Source organism: Oryctolagus cuniculus, chromosome 8 (assembly GCF_051225735.1).
Source record: "Oryctolagus cuniculus isolate XC-2025 breed Fujian yellow rabbit chromosome 8, ASM5122573v1, whole genome shotgun sequence".
In the NCBI taxonomy this organism is placed as follows: Eukaryota; Metazoa; Chordata; class Mammalia; order Lagomorpha; family Leporidae; genus Oryctolagus; species Oryctolagus cuniculus.
The window spans coordinates 93852140-93877970 of record NC_142874.1 but is presented as its reverse complement, the minus strand read 5'-3'; the positions used below and the strand labels follow the sequence as shown (position 1 = coordinate 93877970).

General features: G+C 38.6%; 1 protein-coding gene across 1 annotated transcript in view; it reads right to left on the bottom strand.

Annotated features, from left to right (window-relative positions):
• The window catches only part of PPP3CA (protein phosphatase 3 catalytic subunit alpha), a gene marked incomplete at its 5' end in the record, with an annotated part of 329756 nt that overhangs the window by 3287 nt on the left and 300638 nt on the right, over positions 1 to 25831 (bottom strand). The window contains 2 exon segments of the mRNA NM_001082692.1: positions 3318 to 3415; positions 10557 to 10641. Coding sequence (NP_001076161.1) covers positions 3318 to 3415; positions 10557 to 10641 — 183 coding nt within the window.

Here is a 25831-nt window from a genome sequence, read left to right as displayed (position 1 = left end):
TCAAGATATACAATCCTTTGGTTTTCTGTGATTATACTAAGTTCATTATAAACGAATCAAACATAGCTTTAAGGGAAAATAAAAAAAAACAAACAAACAAACCATAGAAGGACATTTTCCCCTTTAAAGCAAGAACATTTGGGTTAATACTGAGCCACAACTGTTAGCCCAACACCCACACACTCTGTACAAGCTACAGCAAAAAAAAAAAAAAAAAAAAAAAAAAAAAGAATACACCCAGCAGAGCCCTTATCTGTTGCAGGTACAACAGAAAGGGGACTGGCCAATTTACCTTCATCAGCCTCAATAGCCTCAACAGTAGCTGAAGAGAAGAAAGGGGGTGCAAAATGAATGAGAAAAAAATGAGCAGAGGATTTTTTTTAATTCTAAGAACAAATAAGTGACGATCAAAGGAGCTAAGAGGATTAATGTTCCTGTAAGTGCTGGATTCTGGCACAGACAACAAGACAGAAATGCTAAAAAGAAAGAAAAAAACACCACAAAAATAATAAGTTCTAATCATGAGCCAGACACACCTATCTGAGTGAACTGCTTCGGTTTCTGCTCACGAAGCAAATGACAAAAGGAGTAACCCTTAAGGAAAAACACTCACTCAGGGAAGTTGTCTTTTATTTGGATTGAATTAATAAGGGATTAGGTGAATCTAAAATGTTCCTGACTCACACAGAGGCCTGCAACATCTCTGCTGTGCTTGCTGATTTAGTTTCAAAATGTCAGAGCAAATCATTGGACTTTAAATGATGCCGTAATGTCAGTGGTAGAATTCACACTACTTAACATTGAATAACACTGTGGCCTAATGTGATGGAAACGCAGGGCCATGGAAACTTAAAGGAAGAAGAAAATCAGCGTGTCTGAGTTGATAATGCATGGGACTCTTAGAGACAAACACTGAGCTTTGTTCCGAGGGAGCAGGGAGGAGGGGAGAAGGAAACAGCTAGGGAGTGACCATCACTGAGACTTCTTTGGCCAGACAGCCCACGTGAAAATCAGGTTTCTTTTCTTCACCGGAATATCATTCTTGAAAATATAATTCTTGAAACATTACAAACCAAGTGGTGGCCTGTAAGTAGTGGTAATAATTCTAGCAGTGCTTTAAAGACTCGGCAACCTAAAAACTGAACGCAACCCCATATATTTACGCGTGAAATTTCATACAGGTATATGGAAACAGCACATTTCAGAGGCAAAACTTGAAAAGCCTACTGCTTTATCAGCTATTTGTATAATAAGGTCAGGGCCTGCACTTTCCTACACAGCTACATGAATCTTGCTTTGTCATTAAAGCTAGTTGTTACTTCACTAATGAGAAATCTTCTCCAAAATGTTTAATATCAAAATGCTACCACTTCACTTAAATTTAATTTTTCTTCTAATTTAAGGTTTTTAAAGTATAGCAACTGTCAAATGTGCACTATAACTTACAGTGCATTCAAGATCACTTTGATAAAAATGGAGAATGGTTACCACCTTTCTAAGCAGCAATAAGTAGCTCCCCCTTTGATACAAAAGTGAGGAATTTTTGAATTTCATTAAATATGTGGTTTAAACTATATACTAAGTTTTCAAATTCTCAGGGCAAATGAGATTCCAACTCATGTACTCTGTGTGTGTGTGTGTGTGTGTGTGTGTAAAGTGAGAGAGAGAGAGAGAGAGATAGAGAGATTTCAACACAGAATACAATAAACCAATGGACTTAAAAGGAAAAAAAGTCTAAGTAAACATAAGTGAATGTCTGGAAATGAAACGAAGAGCTGTAAGAACTTAAATTTAAAAGCAACAAATCTGGAACCACAAAAGCACTGCCAAATTAGAAAATGTACTGCCCACAAATAGTGGTGTCCTTTGGGAGCAAATGAGGCCCACACTTTCTGATAACACACTTGCTGCGCCTTAAAATATCTTATCAGAAACTGCAGATTTCAGTCAATAAGAGAGAGGTGCATTTTGTGCATATGGGTGATTCGTTTATGTTAATGCTTTAGTGAGTTTGTCTACTTTGGTGGGAAAACTTTTGTGTTTTTATAAAGTCATTAAAATAATTGCTAACTGTAAGCTTTACTTTAAGACTACATTATTTCCCTACCTTCATTTAAAAATTCCTAACATTTTGTGGAAACTCCAAGTCATTGACTTTGGAATAAATTCATCTGAAAATAAATCAATTGTGCTGTTAGCATGTGTTCATCCAGCAACATCATGTCTTTGAAGCTACCATCATCTTGATGAAAACAAAGTGTGTCCACATAATAGAATCATAAGAATACCTGAATCTTCTGAACTGAAGGAAAGGGATACAAAAGAAAATACAAGAAAGATTCAGGGAGAGATACAGGAAAATAAGCTAGAGGCTGACATCTGTTTTGAAAATGTTACAGTGTACTTTTTGTTTTTATTTTTTTCTGTTAAAATACAATAGCAAAATTTCTATAAAGTATTGCTAAAATTATACTCTGAAGATGATATTAGTTAAAATGGATAAGAAAACAAAAACATGAATGAGTATATAGAACTGTGCTGTCTGACAAAGCAGCCACTAGACAGATGTGGCTATCTAAATTAATGGAAATTAGATAAAATTAAAAATTTTGTTTCCCATGTTATTAGCTATATTTCCAATGCTCAACAGTCATCTGCAATAGTTTCTGTAAAGATACAGAAACTTCTATTACCACACAGTGTTCTGTTGAAGAGCACTGGTTTTAAAGTCATACATTCTGCTACAAAATCTCTATCTTCATGGAAATGTTGTATATTATTGTTTTTCAAACTTAAAATGTAGCTCTACTCAAGCCTCTTCTCATGTTTTGGACTGACAAATCAGGGAAATGATACCCATGGACTCCAATTTCTATTCTGGTGGCTAATAAGATCATCTTTTTCATATTTTTCTTCATTCGCTGCTAAAATGGACACATGGGTGTAAACTAGTCTCTCTGTATGTTTATTCCATCCACCAATCAAATGGATTGTCTGAACATTTGTTAAAAATGTAATTAGAAATTTTTAGCAACTGATTGGCTCAAAGAAGTCAAATCTATCCTGCACAGAGGCCACCTGAGGCAGCTGTCAGATGGACAGGCCGGCATATGTGGGGGGATACACGAACTGAAGGGAGTGAGGGAGCTGTTAGGTCGAGCATGACTGATCACACGGATGTGGGTTTCAGCCCTTCTTCCAGCCAAGAAGAACTGAAGACCAAGGTGGAACTTCAAGGGATGACTAAGTCAGGGCTATGATGAGAGGGCTGCCTGAGGGGGTTCTGGGCACACAGTCACAGCACTGGGCCTACTTACCGCTTTGCAGGGTCTGCTTCCCTCCAGAGAGCACTCCACTGGGGAGCATGCCGGTGGGCGTCAGGCCTTTCAGTGTCAGCACACTCTCACTCTCTTCTCTGCAAAGCACAATGGCAGGTGGTGAGGGGAGGGTGGCTAACTTCAATTTTGTGACAAGGAAATGACTCAACGAAAAAAGGCATAGAAGAGCCCATATTTCCCTCGATAGTGGCTCTTAGAATTGCTCTTTGCTTATATGCCATATTTGTAGACATTCTTATAGAAGTAATGCTACATAAACAATGGCTTGGAAAAAGTTTACATTATACAACTGTGGAGCTACAGTCTCTTCTGATTATGGACGATATGGAAAACTTTTTTGATTTTGGAATCAAACATCACGACACAAAGTGTCTGGCACATGTCCTCCAGGACACCAATTGATAGGTAGAGAGAGAGCCACGCAGAGTGTAACTCTCAGCTTTTCAGCTAGGGCTCAGCAAAAATAAGTGGAGCTAACTTGACCTGGGAGGGGACACTGGAGAGCATATGGGAAACAACAAAAAAAGCAAAGGCAAAAGATGGCTGGGTTACGGAACCAGGGATTATATTCGGGGGATTGTGAAGGAGTTATGATGTTGGGTTATAAATGCACAAAATAACGGCAATGTGCCCATAAAGCCACTTGCAAAATATCCCAGCTTTTCTTTTCCAGCCACTTCTCCCATTGATTTGTGAAGATAAAATTATTGTTACTATTATAATTGTTTTATAATCATAAGTACCTCATCCTTTCATTAATCATCTAATGCTATTAATCATTTCAATTTACTAGCAAATCCTCGTGACTGCATAATCACGAAATAGGAATATTCTATCTTTCTACATAGCAGATACTGCAATTCTATGTAACAAGAAAAATGTTTGCAATACATACATAAATAATGTTAAATTTAATTTGTTCAACCACCCACAATTTTTATGAAGAAATCTAATGTGACCAAAACAAGATTTCAAAATTCTTCTTCAAAACCTGTGCTTTTACAACTTGTCTTCCAACTCAGAAATCAGAAATTCCAATTTTCAATTTCTTAAGCTGATGAAAGGGTCACTCTGTATCTCTTTTTATCCTCTCTTATTAGCAATCCTGAGAGTTCTACCCTTCGAGATATTTCCATTTCCCACAAACCCACTACCTCATCTCTTTGGCAAACAGGCCTACTGAGAAATAATTAACATAGTATATACCTCCCACTACCTACAGTGCATCATTCATCCGTGGCTCCTAGTATATTTGCAGAGCTGTGCAATCATCACCACAAGGGAGTTTAGATCATTTCAACATCCCCAAAGAAGGCCTGCACTACAAGCAGTCATGCCCCATTTCCTTCAGTCCTACAGAACCTCTGATTTACTTTGTTTCTTCTGCACATTTCCTACCATGGAATCATATAACGTATCTTCCACGACCGCCTTCTTTTGCTCACCAACAGCATCTCCTCTCTGGACTACAGCAGTCTCCTAAACGGGCTGTCTGCTACATCCTTGTTCCCTTTTCCCACAGCTGTTCTCAGCAGAGTAGCCAGATTGAGCCTTGCAATATCAATGCTGGATCCTGCCATTCCTAACTCTCTGATGGCTTCTTCTCTCATTGTATGGTGAAAAGTAAAGTCTTTAGCAGGTTCCACAAGGGCCTTAAAACTAGCCACCAACTCAGACTTTCCCATTCTGACCCATCTCTGAGTACATTCCTTCCCAGGGTTCACTTAGGTCTCTCAGGCACACTCAGCACACCCAACCCTCACTTGCTTTGTCTTCCTCTTCCCACAGGGACCCAGGTAGCTTATTCCTTCTCTGCCCTCACATCAGTGCTCCTACATCAGCTTCTGTCTAAACACTACCTATTTCCCCTGGCCTATTTTATTTTTAATCCAACATATTATCAACCCCCAAAACCTCATTTGTGATCTCCACTGCCCACCACATCCCACCCTGGCCGGACAAGCTTTATGAGAGCAGGGGTTTCTGTTGGCTTAGATCACTGCTGTACCTTCAGTACCTAGACTGCAAAGTACCTGCTACATGGTCCACATTTGGAAAATATTTACCGAAAGGAGGAGTAAAGAAAAACTGAATGGAGAATGGCACTGTCAATTTATATTTTAGATTTCTGCATCCTTTCCTGCAAGAGTTTATATAAAAATACTAGGTTTGAAATGGTCAATCATTTAACTTACACACAGGTACTTCAACTGGTTCAGGCTGCTTCTGCCAAACCATTAAAGGTAAGAGAATAGCACACCTATCTTGAATACTAATATGCAGATTTGGACAAATTGGGAGTAACTCTAAAGAAATGGACACATTTTCTTTCACATTCATATTCAATCTAATTATTATCTTTCTATGTAAAGCAATTTTCTGGAAACCTGGAGTATTTTTTTAATCTTCAAAACTGTGCTTTTTGTAGTCTCAGTGTAACTTTATTTCAAAAATTACACCTTTGTGGTCAGACTCATCTTGGCTGAAATCTTAGCCATGCGATTGAGTCACTGTTTTACTTTTCCAGGCTTCGGTTTCCTCATCTACAAAATCACATTTATAATGACAGGGTTTCCTTCAGGACTAGGTTACACACTGGAAGCAAAAGCCCGGGTGGAGATGATCACTTTTTCTTCCTTCCTTTCCCTGTTCATTCAACATCTGCCTACCTTTCCCCAGTCTTGTCTGCCTTATTCTTTCTTTGGCCTGCATTTTTTTTTTTTTTGACAGGCAGAGTGGACAGTGAGAGAGACAGACAGAGAGAAAGGTCTTCCTTTGCCGTTGGTTCACCCTCCAATGGCCGCCGCGGCAAGCGTGCTGCGGCCGGCGCACCGTGCTGATCCGATGGTAGGAGCCAGGTACTTCTCCTGGTCTCCCATGGGGTGCAGGGCCCAAAGACTTGGGCCATCCTCCACTGCACTCCCTGGCCACAGCAGAGAGCTGGCCTGGAAGAGGCGCAACCGGGACAGAATCTGGCGCCCTGACCGGGACTAGAACAGGGTGTGCAGGCGCCGCAAGGCGGCCGGCCTATGCCTGCATTTTTAACCTCCCCCTCTCTGAAGCCTCAGGGCAGACTCTCCAACTGCCTCTCCCCCAGTTGGTCCAATTTAACTCATTGCAGTCCTCCCAATAAATACTTATATAAATAAATCTTTAAGTGGAGAAATACCTCCTCTTCCTTAGATAACAGCATCCTACCAATCAGGCAGGCTGGTTCTTTTGTAGAACATGCTTGGAAAACTCCCTCTCTCTAATTAGTCAAACCATATTCTTTGTCTCCGAGTGTTTAATATGCTCCCAGCCTCCCACAGAAGTCATGTCCTCAAACGTTTCTGGTGGCTTCTTAGTTTCTCAATTCCAGTGATCTCTGCTGAGTTCTTATTCAAACAGATTCCTTCAGTATTTCCCACTGACGGCCACACCTTCCCTTTCAGATTTTGTAACTCCTAGTTCTCCTCTAATACCATCTCTCATTCTTTGGCTGATCTTTTCCTCCAAGTCCACACTGTGCTTTCAATATGGTAGCCCCAGCTGCCCATGGCTCTGCCCACTTGTAACATTGGTAGTCTGAGTTGAGATGTGCAACTCACTACAAAATGCACACCAGATCTCAAATATTTAATATACGGAAAATATCTCTTTAATAAGCATTGTATTATTAACATGTTGAAGTGATAAAATTTTAAATGTGGATGACAATTAGAGTATATTATTAAAATTAATTTCTTTCTTCCTACTCCTCTTACTGTTTCTAGAGATTTTCAAATGACAGACCTGGCCTGTGTTACTTTTCCCTTGGAAAGCATGGTTCTAGAGGATTCTTTTGCCCTTTTCACATTTTCCTTTTTCAAGGCCATCTGCTTACGTTTCTTAGGTCTTGTCTGTGTTGTTCATTCCTCTGCCTCCCTTTCTAACCCTCCCCCATCATGAAGTTCCAGGGCAGAGTCTCCAACTGCCTGTCCCACATGTACAGTCTGTCAAATTCAACTCATTGGAGTCCTCCAATAAATACTTAATTGATTTTTAAATGGAGAAATACCTCCTTTTCCTTAGACGGCAGCATCCTATCAATCACACAGGTTGACTCCACTGTACAATGTGCTTGGAAAATTTCCTCTCCCTTATCATCTCTTGCGTAGGTAAGAGGTCACTTAGAGGGAGCTCACAGATTCAGAGAACTGGACTGGAATGTTCTGCAGGCAGGAGGAGTACCAGCATCCATCTACCGTGAGAGGTTGGCTCCACGAACCACTGCCACTAATGTTAAGAGGCAATACCTAAGTTGACACTATCCTGCAGTTCTACACGTTCTTCCTGTTTGTGCTAGGTCATTCTGCTAGCCAACCTTAACACTGTTTTTAGTGTACACCCCAACATGGGTTAGGACATGCCTCTCATCCTGTGAGAATGATTTCTTGCTGATCCAAGAAAATTACACTTTATCATGAATGGGAAAGCCCCTAACAGAATGGACATAAATAAATTTCCCATCTCATTTCTTAATCGATTCCTCACTCACTCTCTTGTCTTAACTGCTCATCGCTTTCAAAGACTTAGAATTCATGACTAGACTACTGTTACTTGAGCATTCATATATAGACTATGTAGTTTTCTTTTAAGACTCCTCAGTGCTGCTCCCCAACTGAGTGAATTGAGACATAATGCCTAGCCCTTCTCACATTTAATATCTTTTCTGTAAAGTGAGGATACCCCAGTCTTGCAAGTTACCTGTGTGGGTTATTGTTAAATGTATAGAACATGGGCCATAGTACCTGGCATTTAGCAAGCATCTCACAAAAGAATGCCAATGACATTGCTCTTGAGACTGTGTGACTGTTCTTGATGACTTCTCTACCTACAGGAATGTCTTCACCACAATTCTCTACCTACTGGAATTGGGCCTACCTTCTATGGCATATCCTCAGTATCAACCTCTTCATAAACTTTCCATTCAAGAAATATGTGAGGGCTCTTTTCTATCTAATGCCACCACAGAGCAGTTGTTCACATATTTAGTGTACATTTCATTGTCTTTTATTTGTCTACTGTCTATACACCTGTCATTCCAATTCTGTGTCTGAACTGCCTAACTCAGTTCGTAGCACACATTTAATGCTCAGTCATTACTCACTAAGCTGAACTTCTCTCTGGATATGATTCCTGTGTATTCTGCACGCCAGGGTACTTTAAAGAGGTCATGAAAAAATGAACAACTTTTCCCATGAAGCTTTTGAAGATCCCTCATATTTACTACAGTATCATTTATTATAGGAACCTAATAACTTTCTACCAATGTGTGCAGTCTTAATTCACTGATTACCACTGGGTTTATACAGTCCATTTTTCTTCTGAAAATAATTATATCTCAACTGGTAGAGAATGGACCTCCTAATTTTAAGGCCTACATACAATTCTATAGCTGGTTAGTTCTTAAGGCACTGGTTACTGTGCTCATGTCCCATATTAGGGTGCCTGGGTTTGATGCCTACTTCTGGGTCCTGACTTCGTTTTCCCACTAATGTAGATCCTGGGGGCCAGAAGTGATAGCTTGAGTTGTTGGGTTTCTGTTACCCACATGGGAGACCTCGATTGAGTCCTAAGATTCCAGCTTTTACCTTGGCCCAGCTTTATCCATTGTGGGCATTTGGGAACCTGACTGCTTCTTCAACAAATAAATAGTTTTAAAAAGTTCTTTTTCCCCACAAAAGAACTTCCACATGGAAATTCTGGATTGTTTTTATTTCTTTAGGTAGACGTTTCAATAGTAAGGTAAAATAAGAGCATTTCTTGATAAAATAAGGCACAATGCATAAATGTTTATGTGGAGTACCAGTTGAGCTTAGCATCTTCATATAGTCCTTCACCCTCACATGACATTCACCCAACCAGCTGAACTCCTTGCTGATCCTCAAAACTGTTGCTTTTTTTTAAACTTGAGAGTCTTTATACTCACTATTGCCTTCGCCTGAACTCTTACCCTGTCTCTTCATGAAGGTCACCCACACTTGCTTGAATGGTCTTGGCTGATCATATATTAAAATAAGTGCCATATCTCTCACCTGCTATCTCATATTTTACTTTGGTTTTTCTTCCTAGTACATAACCAGTGCTTTAAGTTTTACTCTGTTTATGCATTGCATGAATAAAGTGTCTTCAAAGTTTAGTTAGAGCTGTGGACCTTTAGGGCAGAGGCAGCCTCATTCACTAAGCTGTAGGAAGCACTGGTGCTCTATTTTTAGCTTCACCATGACTCTCTGTTGTGCTGGCCACCACAGAGTTATGCCTGACTTCAACTTGGTGTCTTTGAGGAGGGATGATAATGCTTTTTCATCCTTCTCACGGCTCCCTGATTTTCACATCAAGTCATTTAGCTACTCTTCAGAGATTCTACCAGGTATAGGATAAAAACACCAAGACAAATCAAAACAGTCAATGCTGCTCTTGTATGAGAAAAACTGAGGCAAAAAAAAAAATCTGGCAAAAATCAGATCATGAAATTATAAAATATGCAGCCACATTCCCATTTATCCTCACAGGTGTTTCACTGGGAGTTGACTACACACTCCTTACCCATAAACAAGCCAAGTTTGAAACTAATCTTCTGAAGACAAACATAGTTACTGTGTATTATCTAGGAAGAGATAATTGAATTTAAGTAAAATATAGTGAATTGCCTTTAGGAAAATACCTGTTTTCTAAATCCATGCTTAATAGTATGATTTGTGATCTATTTCAAAAATACACTACTTTTTGGGAACTAAAACATTAAGTAACATTTTTTCAGTGATGTATTAGAATAATATGGACACACATGAATGGCTTTATGGCTGATGCTTATTTCCCTGAAATCTAGTGAAATGCACCTGATAAATTCATCTTTTACCACCCAGTCAGAATGAAATACAAAAGAGATTATAGTAGCTTTTCATGTTTCATAAATTGTTCAACTTATTGTGAAATAAATGCTGTAAAATCTGGCAGCAAATAGAGGGATAAAATGCAATGTAATCCATTTATAGAAGCTTTCTTTAGAGAAGTCATTTAGTAGATAGCATTTTAACTCAAACAGTGAGGAACAGACAATTCAGCTGCAAAGCAAAAAAAAGAAGAGCATATATTTTCAATCAAAATATTTAAATAATCAAACTAGTAGATTCAAATATTTACCACATGATACAGAACAACATTGAGAACAGAAAGAGAGGAGACAGGTCCCACCTGAGGACGGAGAACACTCGGGCCATTTTGCCTATGGCGCGGATCTTGTTCCTTATTACCTCCTTGCGGGCTGCAGCTGTGGCTCCTGCATTTCAAAAACAGAGTTTAATAGTCAGTGACTTTTTATCTAACTGTAACTCCTTTACAGATTTGTATATATAACCAACTACAGTAAACAAAATCAGTTTGCATTTTTTCCTTTAAGAGGATCTGTCAATAAACAAGTGTGGAAATTTATGCTGTGGGCTTCAATATTGCATGTGATTCTTGAGCGGTTTTTGTGATTTTCATGGGCAGGTGTTTGGGAGCTCGGGAGCTAACTGAAAAATCACTATCAGATGGGCGTGGGTACCCACCCTTGCGCCCACCCTTCTCTAAGTGAGTTTCCCTTCTATTGCATTAGGTGAGGACGGCATGAATTGGCAGAAAGAGGTGAGCAAATCATCAGCATCTTCTACTCATCCCCATCTCCATGAGGCAGAGACTGGTTTTTAACATTTTCCCTCGAAGAGAGGAAAGCAGGAAGCCTCTTAATGCCTTCTGTTCCTGGGGACAACATTTGCATTATTTATGGTCATAAAACATTTGTTATTGCACTTCAAACTCTTTCATCTTCCGCTTGCTTCATGAGTTACAGAGGAAAAAGTGGAAAACTGACATATTTCTCTTCCTTTTTTCTTAAAAACTGCATATTTTAGTAGGAAATAAATTCAATAAGGAATGATAAGGTGTGTGGCCGGCGCTGTGGCATAGCAAGTAAAGCTGCCGCCTGCAGTGCCAGCATCCCATATGGGCACCAGTTGGAATCCTGGCTGCTCCACTTGCGATCCAGCTCTCTGCTATGGCCTGGGAAAGCAGCAGAAGATGGCCCAAGTCCTGCCCCCATGTGGGAGACCTGGAAGAAGCTCCTGGCTCCTGGATTCGGATCGCCCAGCTCCAGCCGTTGCAGCCATTTGGGGAAGACCTCTCTCTCTGTCTCTTTCTGCCTCTGCCTCTCTGTAACTCTGCCTTTCAAATAAATAAATAAGTCTTAAAAAAATGAAAGAATGATAAGGTGGGAGTTTATCTTATTAGCTACAATGCCTGCATCCCATGTTGGAGTTCCTGGGTTCGATACACTACTTTAGCTCCTGACTCCATCTTCCTGCTAATGCAGACCCTGGGATGGCTTAAGTGACTGGGTTCCTGCCATCTACATGAGACCTGGATTGAACTTCTGACTCTTGGTTTCCACTCAATTCAGTTCCACACATTGTGGGCATTTGGGGAATGAAGCAGTTGAGTGAATGCTCCCTTTGACTCTCTCAAAAACAAACACCTTCAGAATCAAAGCATTTACGCTTTGAAAGCTTTTTATTTTTCAGTAGATCCAAAATTTTATCAACTAAGTTCAAAAGTTAATGCCAATGTTACTCATAAACATCACTCATCTGTTATTTCATCCATTTACTTTCCTTGTCAAAAAGGATCTCTGTAAAATATCTAAAGTGTGTACATAGAACATAGCTGAGATCAGGCTAGACTCTGGCATGATTTCTTTTAAAAAAGATTTATTTATTTGAATATCAGAGTTATAGACAGACAGACAGACACACACACACACACACAGTGGGAGGGGGGAGTGGGAGTGGGAGTGGGAATTGGGGGGAGAGAGAGAGAGAGAGAGAGAGAGAGAGAGAGAGAGAGAAAATCTCCCATCCACTAGTTCACTGCCCAGTTAGCCACAACAACCAGGAGCCAGAAGTTTTAACCGGTCTCCCACAGAGGTGGCAGGGGCCCAAAAACTTGGTCATTTTCTGCTGCTTTTCCCTGGTCATTAGCAGGGATCTGGATTGGAAATGGAGCAGCCAGGACACAAAATGGTACTCACGTAGGATTGTGGCATTGCAGGTGGCGGTTTTACCTGCTAAACCACAATGCTGGTCCCTGGTTTGATTTTTAACAACTATTACCTCAAGTGTTTGAGTGTTGCAAATATTGAACCAGCCAAAGTAAAAGCCAAAATGGTACAGCATATACTATAAACAAATCGAGATAACTGATGTGTTACTGAAAGACAAAGCAGTGGCACATTAAACCAAAGTTATCTAAACAGATGTGGAAAGAGATATTTTAGTACTCATGGGAAACAGTTAAGCATGGGTTTGTCTAGTTACATTTTGCCACTTAATACATTTTCTAAATTCAAGACTACTTTATGGTAGATAAACTCTTTTTTTAAACATTTTTAATTTATTTTGATTTTATTTGAAAGGCAGAAATACTGGAGAGGGGAGAGAAAGTGTTATGTGTGTGTGTATGTGTATGAGAGAGAGAGTCAAACTGACAAGAGAAAGATCTTCCATCTTCTAGTTTACTCTCCAAATGTCTTCAACAACCAGGGATGGGCCAGGCCATAGCTGGAAGCCTGAACTCCATCAGGGTCTCCCATGGGGTGGCAGGGGCTCAACCATGGCACACAATACCAGGAAATGGATTAGTTGAGGAAGAACCTGGAGTCAAACCAGGCACTCCAATATGTCACGTCAAGTGGTGACTTAACCACTGCAATCAAACCCTTTCCCCCAAACAGTTCCTTTGTATCATGTTTTAAAAATAATATTATATGGTATTTAATGAATTCACTTTATTTTCCCCTTCCAGAGGTATATTTGGACATGTATAAGCAGAAAAATACTGTAAAAAAGATAATTTGTTTTCTACATGATACGGGATTTTATAGAAGGTGTTAACACCATGAGATTATGTTTTCATTCTACTACACCTCTAATACACATAAAACAAAATATTCTCTTCAGATAACTTCCAAAATGTTCCTAATCTGAACAGTTTAAATGCTGCTTAAACCCACTGTCAATCACATAATTTGGTCAGAGACCGTGGTCTACATGCAATAATTGGTATATGTGTAGGTCTTTTAATCTGTGATATGAACAAGCTTCTTGACTTTTAATAAAGGGAAGATTTCTGGTGTTTCCAGAGGGCTTTCACAAATGCAATTTGGAAGCATTTTTCACTGCTTGATAAGCATCAAGAAATAATCACCCTAACACTTTTACAGAAAAAACAAAAAACTTGCACCAATACATATGCAAATTTGAAATGGGTGTAAGGAAGACAGATGCTTTGCTCTTGACTCCAAGAAGTGAAAACATAATGGACCACTTCCTAGCCTGGAAGGGTTAATTTTCCGAGGTGTTGCAATGCACACTCATCTCACAAGGGCACAAGTGGTCTACAGAAGGTGTGCACAAGTTTGAAGCTGGCTTCCACTTGTCTCCCCCTGATCTGAAAGCAGTCCACATTTGTGTTCATTTCTTCCTGTCTGTGGCAATCACACCATGGAGGGTACCTCCCAATGTATCCAATGGGCACAACTTACTAATGCCATCTAGTCTGCACATATGGGTGGAATAAGTTTAAATCCACGTGAGAGAAGGCCATTCCCCAATGCAGTTATTCCAATAATCAAGCAGAACCATGGATTCACATTCCCCATGAGTTCCTTTAATTATTTCTCAGCTAGAACAATGAACTGTGTGTGTGTTGGATCACTGTGTCAAAACTTTTTCTGTGTTTCTAACAACATTTGTTAACAGATTTGTAATTAAGATTATTATACAACAAATTCTTCCCTGGAGACTATCTAAAAGTCTAAATTCTCTGTGCTTAAATTTTATTTGTTTGAGACAGAGAGGGCTCTTATCTGCAGGTTCATTCCCTAAGAGCCTGCAATGGTCTCGGTGCTTAGATTATAAAGGACTATCTTGATCAGGAGACGACTAAACTACTAGTGGATATTTAAGTTTTTTTTAAAGGATATATTTATTTCTTTCTTTGAAAGAAAGAGTTATAGACAGAGAGGGAGGGAGGGAGTGGGGGAGGGGGAGAGAGAGACAGAGAGAGAGAGAGAGAGAGACAGAGATCTTTCATCGGCTGTTCACTCTCCAGATAGCTACAATGGCTGGGGCTAGACCAGGCTGAAACCAGAAGCCAGGAGCTTCATCCTAGTCTCCAACATGGGGAGTAGACCCTCTCCCACATGGTCTCCCACATGGTCAATGGGCCATCTTCCACTGCTTTTCCCAGGCCATAAGCAGGGAGCTGTAACAGAAATGGAGCAGGCAGGACGTGAATCGGTGCCCACATGGGATGATGGTGTTGCAGATGATATGCTACGGCAATGGCCCCTTGGTGGCTTTTTTTGTTTATTTGCTTTTTAAAGCTAATGGCAAATGAATATTCTCCTTATCATGGTCTTTCTCTCTTTCTCACATGCACACACACACACATGTATGTTACTGAATATATATATATATATATATATTAATTATTCACATCAACGCTGCTTTCAGCCTAACATTCTTCTATTACTAATCCAGATGCCATGATATACTAACTTATGGGAGAGATTCTGGGCCTTGCTAATAAACAATATGGCCAGATCATGAAATCTATCTGCCATAAACAATAAGTTTGGAAGAGCTCCAAAAGTGGTGACCATACTTCAAAGCAAAGTAGGAAGGAGTGGTCAAAATGTCTAAGAATAAACTTGTACACATTTAAGAGAAATGAGAAGGGAAAACCACAACATCAAATAAGGAAAACATATATAAATACCTATTTTCCATAGAAAATTTCCCATAGAGGACTCATAAAATATGTCAGAGCAATGAAAAGTAAATACTATATTGGAAGAGGAGGAAAGTCTATTACTATATTATGTAGAATTGTGCTTCTCAGCTTAGTGCAAGTTATTGCTCAAAGAAAGTGTTGAATGTTAAATGTAAAATAAACATTATGACAGTCAGAGCCAAGATATCATTTCTTATATTTTTATGTTAATTAAATTATTGGAGGGCAATAAATGGTCAATCAAGGCATATTCCAGCACTTAGTGAGCCAAATTCCCCTTTAAAACATTTGATAACACGGATAAGAAGTTTTATTACTGTTTTAATACAATTAGAATATATTTCCTCAAAAAGCCAAATAATCTGACCACAGACACAAAGAAAGGATATGAAACCTATTCTACTGATGTTTCATCTTAGGGATTACCTTCAACATTTTCCAAATAATCAAAATAAAAATTAATCTCACAGAACACAAATATCACATCATGAAATTTTTAAATAGTCAAATAAAATATGTGGATTAATACATAATTGAATTTTTAGAGGTGCACAGCCAGATAGAATTTACTCTCAATGTAAATACCCCAATATACTTGGTATTCTTGGTTTTTGGTATTTTACAAAGATCATTAAAACTCTTTTGTGAAAAAAAAAATTCCATTGCATATTCTCATAGTCCACAAGTCAATAGAAAGGTCAAGGAAAAGTGCATGTTTTTCAGAATTTTACTACCTGCCACAGGTAAATATAATGTCATCAGATACTGTCCATGCCACCCTAAGTTGCTGAAATGTGACACAGAAGTTGAAACTAAAATCCAGTATATTTAAATAATGAGGACACTTAAAATACCTTTTGCATGAAAACTATAGAAACTATTTTTCATTGCAAAGAATATCATCAGTTACTTCAGTTTAGAAGTTCAAAACTGAAAGGCAAAATTTTATATGTTACCAAAAATTAATAACTTTAGGAAAATTATATTTTGTGTCTCCATTCAAATAATTATCACTCTTTTGGCCACTCTTTAGTGTTTTAAGTTCTGACCTTCTTTCATGCCTGGGGTTTATGCTACTATTTCCAGAATCTAAGCAGCCCTGCACAGTCAATTTTCCTTAAAGTGAGGGAAGCTCATATTTAGACCAAGGAAATCTTTAAAGATGTGCTTTTAACATGTGCCCTTCCTGCCCTTAACTTAGCACCTTGCTAACTTCACATGAAATTTTAGAGGTATCTAAGCGAGTGGCCTGCTGAGTGACTGCTGCATCCCCACAGTGTAGATTTCAGCCTGTATGGGAACTGCACCACAGAGAAATGAGGAGCCAAGTGCTGGGTGGAAGAGAGAGTCCTACCACACAGGGCACCTGCTGTATGTTACAGATGCTGGCTCTGTCTTTCGGTTCACAGTCACCACTGCCAATTCTCATTCTTAACTGAATCAGAAGTATGCACAGAGTACTCTGTAGAATACAATTAATACAATCCAAAACAATTAGTACATGCATTTACTCATTCACCAAGCAGGCTTGTGAATCCTATGCTGTAGGATTCTCCACGTGCTAGCAGCAGATACAGGAACAAGGCATGGCCTCTGCTTGAAGACATCATCTATGGTATGGTTTGGATATGTTTTGAGTTTATTCCTCAAGGGTTTATGAGTTAGAAGCAAGTCCTCAGTGTGATGATTTTAAAAGATAGTGGGACTTTAAGGGGGGGGGCATAGTGGGAGGTCTGTGAGGGTGCTGTGTTAGGAAGAACTGATTCAACTTCCAGGGGATCCTGCCTAGCTCTTGTGAGAGGGCTGTTAAAAAAGGCAAGCCTGACCCCGGAATTGTTGTCTTTCCATGTCATATACACAAGGGTGGGGGGCTCTCTCCAGAGCCAGCGCTATGCTGGTTAGACTTTCAGCCTCCAAAACAGTGAGCTAAACAATCCTCTTTTCTTTATACAGTATCAGCCAGAGGTACTTCGTTACAGTAACAGGTAACAACTAAGATCATGTAAGTGACTACAAGAGACTGTGACAAACACTACAGTGCAAAGAGCAGTGGTTTGCTGTCTTCTGTTAGGTGGCCATGTGTACTGAGTGTACCTCTTTTTAACTCTAAACTTAGCAACTTCAGTGTGCTAGTGGAGATCAATGCTGAGGATAAACTTTATAGCGGGAAAACTGGCAAGTGCTATAAATTAGTACTTTTTCCCCCAAAGGACTGGTTGTTAAACATTTAAAAGTATGCCATTGGATGAAGGTGCTAAGGCTTGCAGGCACAAGAAAAATATTCACTGAAAAATCAATGATTGTGAAGGACAAATAATTGTCAAGGAGTAGAGAAAATGATCATTCTCCATAAAGGATTTTCAATCATGTGGAGGCATGTTCAGATCATGTGTGAGAAATCTGCTTTCAAGGGAACTTGGGCAGTCTGGGTGGAGAGGAAAGGAGGAAACGTCTGAGGGTTTAGCACAGCTGTACATGCAAACAAGTTTAGACATTAGCATTTGTGCAATGAGATGAAAGAGAGTTTATTTCGCTAGACACCAACAAAACAAAGAAACCAAACAATACTTGAGAAAGTCGGATTGATAGAAGGGTAGAGGGGCAGATAAATGATAGAGAAGACTTACAGACAAATAAGAGTTGTAGAAAGGGATGAGTACATGGGTACTGCATATACAGTTCTTTAAATTTTATTTATCTAGAACACTTTATACTAAAATGTCAACAAATGGCACCGTAGATGGAGGAAACTTATTTTGGAGGGAAAGAGAGAGAGAGGCTTTGGGAAGAGGCCTCCATACCATCCCGCCCTTCCTTCACGTGACATGGTGGCTGCATGGGCTTGCAGAGGGCAACGATGGGGAAAGTTCTCTCTGCAGTAACATTCTGCCTATTGCCCTCACTAACTGGCTCCAGGGGAACACTGGACTGGTAGGGTTTTATTTTACGAATACAGTTCAACATATTTCAATTAGTTTCAACACACTTTTACAACTGAAAGAAATGAAGACGACACTATATAAAAATTTTATACTCAAATATAAAATAGGAATATTTTCATAGTAGAATATGAAACAGCTTTTTAAAAGTTATTTTTTTTGTTTTAATGGAAAAACTGGCAGAATTTTTCTACTTCATTACTATATTGACCTCAAGTCTTGCTATTTATAGGCTTCTTTCTTCAAAGGGCTTTTAACTAACACACGTATATCCACAGTACATATACTTATAGGCTATAACTTACAAAGTATATTTTGCTGGCAGACTACACATTTCTTTATAAACTTACAATTGAAATTCTGAAAACATAATAAGTGTTTAACACTTGAGTATTTTACCGAATTTCTTAAAAGTTAACAAACTTCTCCTCTATGGGAATCTATTGTGCTTCAAAGTAAAATTTTATTATGGATCACTATTATTAAGTAGAATTCAGATGCTTCTTCAGGTTTTTTTTTTTTTTGGCAATCACAGCAATTATTAAATTTGCATAAAGGCTACTGATGGAATGAAGCAATATATATTTTGTTATGCTTTATTAAAGACAAAAATGAATTTTGTTTCCATCTAAAATCAATACCTCTGAAATGTAAAACATAATGCAAAAGACAGAGTACAACTTTAATGTACTCTGATTCAACAATATCAAACCTTGGGCTTCTATATGCCAACCAAGGAATGCCATCCACAATTTATTTAGACACAGCCCAGTGTTGCCCCTGGCTGAGTTGTGACAACTGCTTCCCTACATTTTCCTTTACCACCAGGCACTTGACTCTTGGATTGTGGAATGACATCATAAGCATCGGTTAAGCATGATTTTTACTCATATTGTTACAAAAGATTATTCCTGAAAGAATGCTATTTCTACTTTTAAGTTTTAATAGTTGTAGAGAATATAATATGCAATTATTGTCCTTATAAAAAGAAATGGCCATATTAATAATCAATGGCATAGAAATATCATATTACTATGATTCTCATCCATTTAAAAAATCTGGAAAGAAGATATTCATTTAGAAATCTTCATATTTTCCCTTTTTCTGAAATATTATTTCCATTTCAATCTCTTCAAACTTTTACTCTCATTATGTATTTGAACTTCAGAACATTTTTGTAACTACATTATACTTTCCTATAACAATATATGGTCAGACATTTAAGTTAAATATATTTTTAAAATTTTCCTGAAACAATAGGCTCTATGGATTAAAAAACTCATTTGGAATAAATATCACAATTATTGTTAGTTTACAGTTGAGCTAGGTAGCACAAATATATAAAAATGTTTATGAGTACTAAAATAAAAAATTTATCATAATGTACCTCTTAATGAAAAGAATGGGTGTACTGTTTTTTTTTTTTACTTTTTTTAAAAAGATTTTAGTTATTTATTTTGAAATTCAGGGTTATATATATATAGAGAGTGAGATATAAAGAGGAAGGAAGAAGGAGGGTGGAGAGGTCTTCCATCTGCTGGTTCACTTCCCAGATGGCTGCAATGGCCAGTGCCAGGAGCTTCATCTGTACAAAGGTACCAAGGACCCAAGCACTTGGACCATCTTCCTTTGCTTTTCCCAGCCATTAGCAGGAAGTTGGATAGGAAGTAGAACAGCCGGGACACAAACCAGTGCCTGTATGGGATATCAGTATCCCAGGCAAGGGCTTAACCTGCTAGGCCACAATGCCAGCTCCTAGAAATGAAACTTTTACAAGGTCTGTTCGTAGTATGCCAGAGGTTTTCATGGTAATGTTCAAGGTAATGCATATGGTGGTCATGCCTAGGGAGATCCATGCCTCTGTTAGAATCAGATTAGTGCAGCTGAGAAAGAGGAGATGGGGAAAGAGGTGCTGTATTGTGGCTCCTCTTACTCCCATGTCCCAGGTCTCAGGAATATTGAAAATAAATAAGAGGACACATGAAGTCCCAAGACTTAAGAAAGAATTACCTGTAAACGCCCCTTGAAACATCTCTGGGAACCCCAGCACACAAATGTTTCAGTCTGAAGATTCCTACATTGTCAAGAATTAGATGACTGGGGCCAGCACTCGGGTACAGAGTACCCATTGGGGTTGAGTGCCCACTTGCAACACCAGGCAGTTCTGATCCAGCTTCCTGGAAATATACCTGAGAAGGAAATAGATCATAGCCCAAGTACCTGGGTCCCAGTCACCTATATGGGAATACAGGATGGAATTCCTGGTTTCTGGCTTTGGCCTGGCATGGACCCAGTTGTTATGGCCATTTCTGGGGTGAATCAGTAGATAGATCTGTCCCTTTCTCTCCCTCTCTCCCTGTTGCTCTGCCTTTTAACTCAATCAATCAATGTTTCATTTAAATAGAAAAAAAAAAAAAAAGAATGAGATTACTTAGTTGCTAGAGTTGTCAGAACTGGACAATGAATTTGGGAATGCTGCATGAGATCTAATCCAAAGGGACTATTGGGCTTTGCTTTTCACAAAGGAGCTGTTCATATGCTTATGTAGGTTACTCTTTTAGCTAGAGGAAAACCACCTTCAGGACAACAAGTGAAAAAAATTACTGTAAAAATTCAAGGTTAAAGCTTAAAATATTTAGAAAACCTACCTAATTTGGATTCTAATTCTACTATATTACCCAGCCAAAGGTTATAAAATTCAGACTTAATAGCCACTCACTCCAAACCACATATTCTCAATTTCTTCCATATGTTTTTTAACTCAGCTTATAAGAGCGCCTGCAATGGTGTGATATTTGGCATAAAGCTATTCAGTCTTATATTTTACTTTGAAAGCCACTGAAGGTCCTTTAAAATACAAGCTTTTAAAATAAAATGCTTATTTTGAGTAAAGGATTTTAAGGGAAATTGGTAGAGCCTAGACTGTTTTTTCTCACTTCTCTTGATAACTGAATTCTTTGGATAGGAAGTCTTCAAAATGTACAGATTACCGCTCCCAGATGTCCAATTACTGTGATTATTTGGTTATTTTCTACTTACTTAAAAGTTACTTTCATTCACAAATTCTAATGTGAGTACCTTTCACTTTTGTTCCCTGAGATGCTGTGCTCCATCTGTTCAATGACTCCTCCATAGAGCATAAAGAAATTGACCTACAGCATAACTCTAACTGGGGTGAAAATTAGAGACTTCGCAGATTAGGAACCTCCCACTGTTTTTCTAAGAAATGATCACATATTCTGTGCATGCCTTAAAAAGGACATTTCAGTGTATTTATGTTTACCTAAAGGAGAAACTAACAGCATGTAAAATCCTACCTCAATCCATTTACTATGACTGAAACAAACAGAAAATAAAAAGAAAATGGAAATAAATAATAATTGTCAAGTTAATAATGTTGGTTTATTATCAGAGAGGGAAGCAATTATAATGTCTGGGTAACTTTCCTTTGAAGAATGTCTCTGGATAAAGATGAGGATATAATAGTTAACACAGTGCTCAGCAAGGACCTACTAGTGCTTCCATGCTCAGTGTTGTGAGAATGCAATCAGGTAAGAACTTAATTCAGGACCCTTAGGATTTATACATGTATAAAATACTAGAATGATATTTAAATGCTTTATTCAGAAATATATAAAGAGTTTGGGGAAAGTATAGAAAACATAGTAAAATAGTATGTTTAATACTACCACATGTTATATCCAGATAGAAAGGCAACTGAATACCATGATTGCACAATGGAAAGCAGGCTAAAGGAAGTAAGGGAACTCCTCCCCGACCGTGGAGAAGGCCCAGGAGCTGGTATGGGGTGAGTTTATCTGAAACTAAGTCCCTGTGAGCTCCGCCGTTGCTGTTCACCACTGAGACAGGGTGTTTGTCACTTCTCGGGAGATGCCCAAAAAGGAGAATTAGGGAAATGAACATTAGGTTCTAGCCAATGAATACAATAAGCACATGTTGAAAATATGGAATAGATCCAAGGTCATGAGACATTAACATCACCTAAAGAAATTACTATCTTACCCAGACGAAAAGGATGGGCTCACCGGAAATGTGTTAAATATGTGATCATAAAGTAAATTGCAAGTATGTTATCACAAAAGGAAAAAAAAAGGAAGGAGGGAGCCTGGCATGTATCATTATGTGCTGAAAATTGTGCATATGAAACATATAGAATCTGTGCTTATATAGATAAAAAATTAAATAATAAAAAAGGAGTGTGTGAGTCAGCCAGAGAATACTAGAGAGGAGCAGCTGTGACAAACACTTGAAATGCCTGCAGAAGTCGTGTCCAGAGGCCAGTACTCAGTACTTTCTGTGAAGCTTCCAGTTGTACAAATGTGGCTGGTGTACTTCTTTTAAGACACACAGATATGATGGCATAGGACAGCCAGGACAGCATAACGGGGAGGAACTCGTGTCCTCGAGTCAAAGACCTGTGTGTATGGCGCAGCTCCTCAATCTTCGAGCTGTGCTGTTGGACAAGTTACTATAAGCCTCTTTAAAGCTCACCTCCTTATGTATAAAGTGAGGAATATTCAAAGGGCTTTATTTGCATTATTTCTTATAATCCTCATAATCACCACATGAAGAGAGTACTTCTAGCCTCTGTTTTACAGAGGACATTTCTAAAACAGTAGTAGGATCATTGCCTGGCAAATGACATTCTACACCCAAGATTCATTACAGCAGCAGGCTGGCTGATAAGCTTCACAGTTAGGTGGAAGAATTAAATAAGCAATGTGATCATTAATTTTCAACATTCAACAAACACATGAGCCACGTACTGAGTTTTGGCAAATGGTAAATACTCAAAACTGCCTATTGGTACTAAGCAGAAAATGCTTTGTGCAGACATGAATAGGCCAATTCTTCTGAGAGTTACAGTTTTCCCTGTAAACTAAAAAAATGAATGTATGATCTTGGTATCAAGCTGCCCTGGGATAGGGTTTCATTTGTCATTTGTGGCTCTGAGGCAAAAGGCTGGACCCCAGGGTTGATGCCAAACTCACCAGCGGAGGGGACCAGCAGCCTGGATGCTGCTGCCTGTGCTTTCCAAACAAAATGGACCACCCCAGAAAGATGAGCTGACCAAACATAACCGAAACTTCTATTTCTACTGAGTTCCAAGGGGAAAAAAGTGGGAGAACAGTTTTATAGCTTCTCATGAGTTAAGAATAAAGATGAAAAAATAAAATATTTTGGAAGAGTGAAAACTATCATAGAAAAATACTTGTAAGTTTTAATTTTCTGAGCATTTATTAAAATTCTTAGTGTATTCTTTAAATCTGCAACCAGAGATCAATTACAATAAAATACAATGTTTTATAGGCATTGGACTCAAAAAACTTTTCTGTAGTTATCCAATCAGTTAGTAATCATTCTCATAAAAGCACAATCTTTTGAGAACCTAGTCTAATGAAATGCTTCAGCATTCACAGAAAGTTATGAAAGCTCTGTTAGAAAAAGGAGAATATAGCTTATTTTCTTGTGCTATCAGTTTTCAGCAAGCTGACTTTGCCCACTGTATTTCCTTCTGTGAAGAATTTCACATGTCAATTACCTCGACCTTGCAAAGTCATGGTAGTATTAATCAAACAGAGAACAGTATTTTGATACCTGTCTCACTGCATCAGTTAATTTAGGATTTTAACTGTTAAAACCAAATGCTGGGGCCAGCGCTGTGGTGCAGTGGGTAAAGCCCCAGCCTGCAGTGCTGGCATTCCATATGGGTGCCAGTTCAAGTACCAGCTGCTCCACTTCCAATCCAGTTCTTTGCTATGGCCTGGGAAAGCAGTACAAGATGGTCCAAGTTCTTGAGACCCTGCACTGGCATGGGAGAACCGGAAGAAGCTCCTGGCTCTTGGCTTCAGATCAGTCAGTCCAGCTCTGGCCACTGAGGCCATTTGGGGAGTGAACCAATGGATGGAAGATCTCTCTCTCTTTCTCTGCCTCTGTCTCTCTGTAACTCTGCCTTTCAAATAAATAAATAAATAAAATTTTAAAAAACAAACAAATGTTACTTGGCTCAATTGATCAAAATATATGATGGCTTAACTAGGTAATATGCTTGGTAGTGAAGGCACCAATGTATCAGTTGCCATAAATATGATGGCAATTGTATTCCAATACCCTGTAAGTACTGATGTATGCATGCTTCAGTTTCAATGGCATGCTGCATATAATGATTTATTTCCTTTTTAAAGTATGAGCATAGTGAAAAATGTAGCTACCTATGTCATAAAAGGAGCAAGTAGAAACAGTACATTGACCATAGCAAAAATGATTTAGATTGAACACTAAAATATTCAGCAACTGGAAAAAATAATAAACTGAGAAGATAATGAAAGGCTGAGAACAACTTAAGAAATCTTTCAGAAAATATTAACTATTCTTTTTACATACATCTTTTTTTCTGCCTTCTCTAACTATATTATGCAAATTCAGTTATGATAAAAAGCTATGAGAATTTGAAGTTGTTAAACTGATACCCTTCTTTGCATCTACTTTCCTCCTCTTCTCACTTGGCCAAAATAAAAATCACTTTTCCTTTGCCTTTCTGGAAATAGAAGAGGACAAGAAAGATGTTCTCTGTGTTCTTCTTTTATTACCAAATATTTTATCCCAACTCATAATCCCTTCCCCAACATTCTAAATCCTGTGACTACTGTGTTTAAACTTGGATTAATTCTTGTTCCTAAGCTCAATGAAGTGTGGAATCACAGATTTTGTGTCTTCTTCACTACACAGTATATAGAGAAAAAGACAGCCTGTGAATATTTGCTTATAATAAACAAAAAAAAACCTCTAATGGAAGAAACAAAATCAAAATATACTATATTAAAATTGAAGTAATCTTTAGTTTTATGTTTTTGCTCTATTTCAGTGATTTGGTCATTATGAAAATAAAATAAAATATTTTTCACCTCTTTTCAATAATCTGACATTTGATACCCAGAGTCATTTCTTTTTCTCGTCAGACTCATGTCCCACATTAGTTTTCCTGCACTGAGTGTAAATAATCTGTAAGTAGCTGCCTGCATTAATACACAGGCCTGACTCTTGAGTTCGCTCCCTGTTCACTTCTACGTCCACTTCACTTGGTTGTTTTTCTTCTCCAGCTTCATCAGGAGGGGCGAATTTTAAGGATCACTCCTCAGTTTTTTTAATTCCTTCCACATCACCAATGTCAGAGACCCACTTCACTCTTAGATTCTATTATGATTTGATGCCAAGTTGGGCATTTCCAGAGTTGTGTGGGTCAGTTTAACTCAAATGCATGTCTGTAACAGATGTCACCATTCTCTAGAAACTTTTACGTTTTTCTGTAAATGCTATCTTGTCAAATTCCTGTGGAGCCTCTCCTGAGTATCTCCTTTTTCTCTTTCTACTACCTTTATTCTGATCTAGTCAGTTCAACCTCACAGTACTTTCCTAGGTTCCTAAATTAGATCCCTAGCTTGCTTTGTGCATTTTTTAAGGTTTTATTTGAAAGTCAGAGTTACAGAGAGGGAGGGAGGGAGGAAGGGAGAGGGGGAGCGAGAGAGAGAGAAAGAAAGATCTTACACCCACTGGTTCACTCCCCAAATGGCTGCAAAAGATAGGAGGGCTAGTGTGAAGTCAGGAGCCAGGAGCTTCTTCTGGGTTTCCTATATAGGTGCAGAGGCCCAAGGACCTGGGCCATCTTCCACTGCCTTCCCA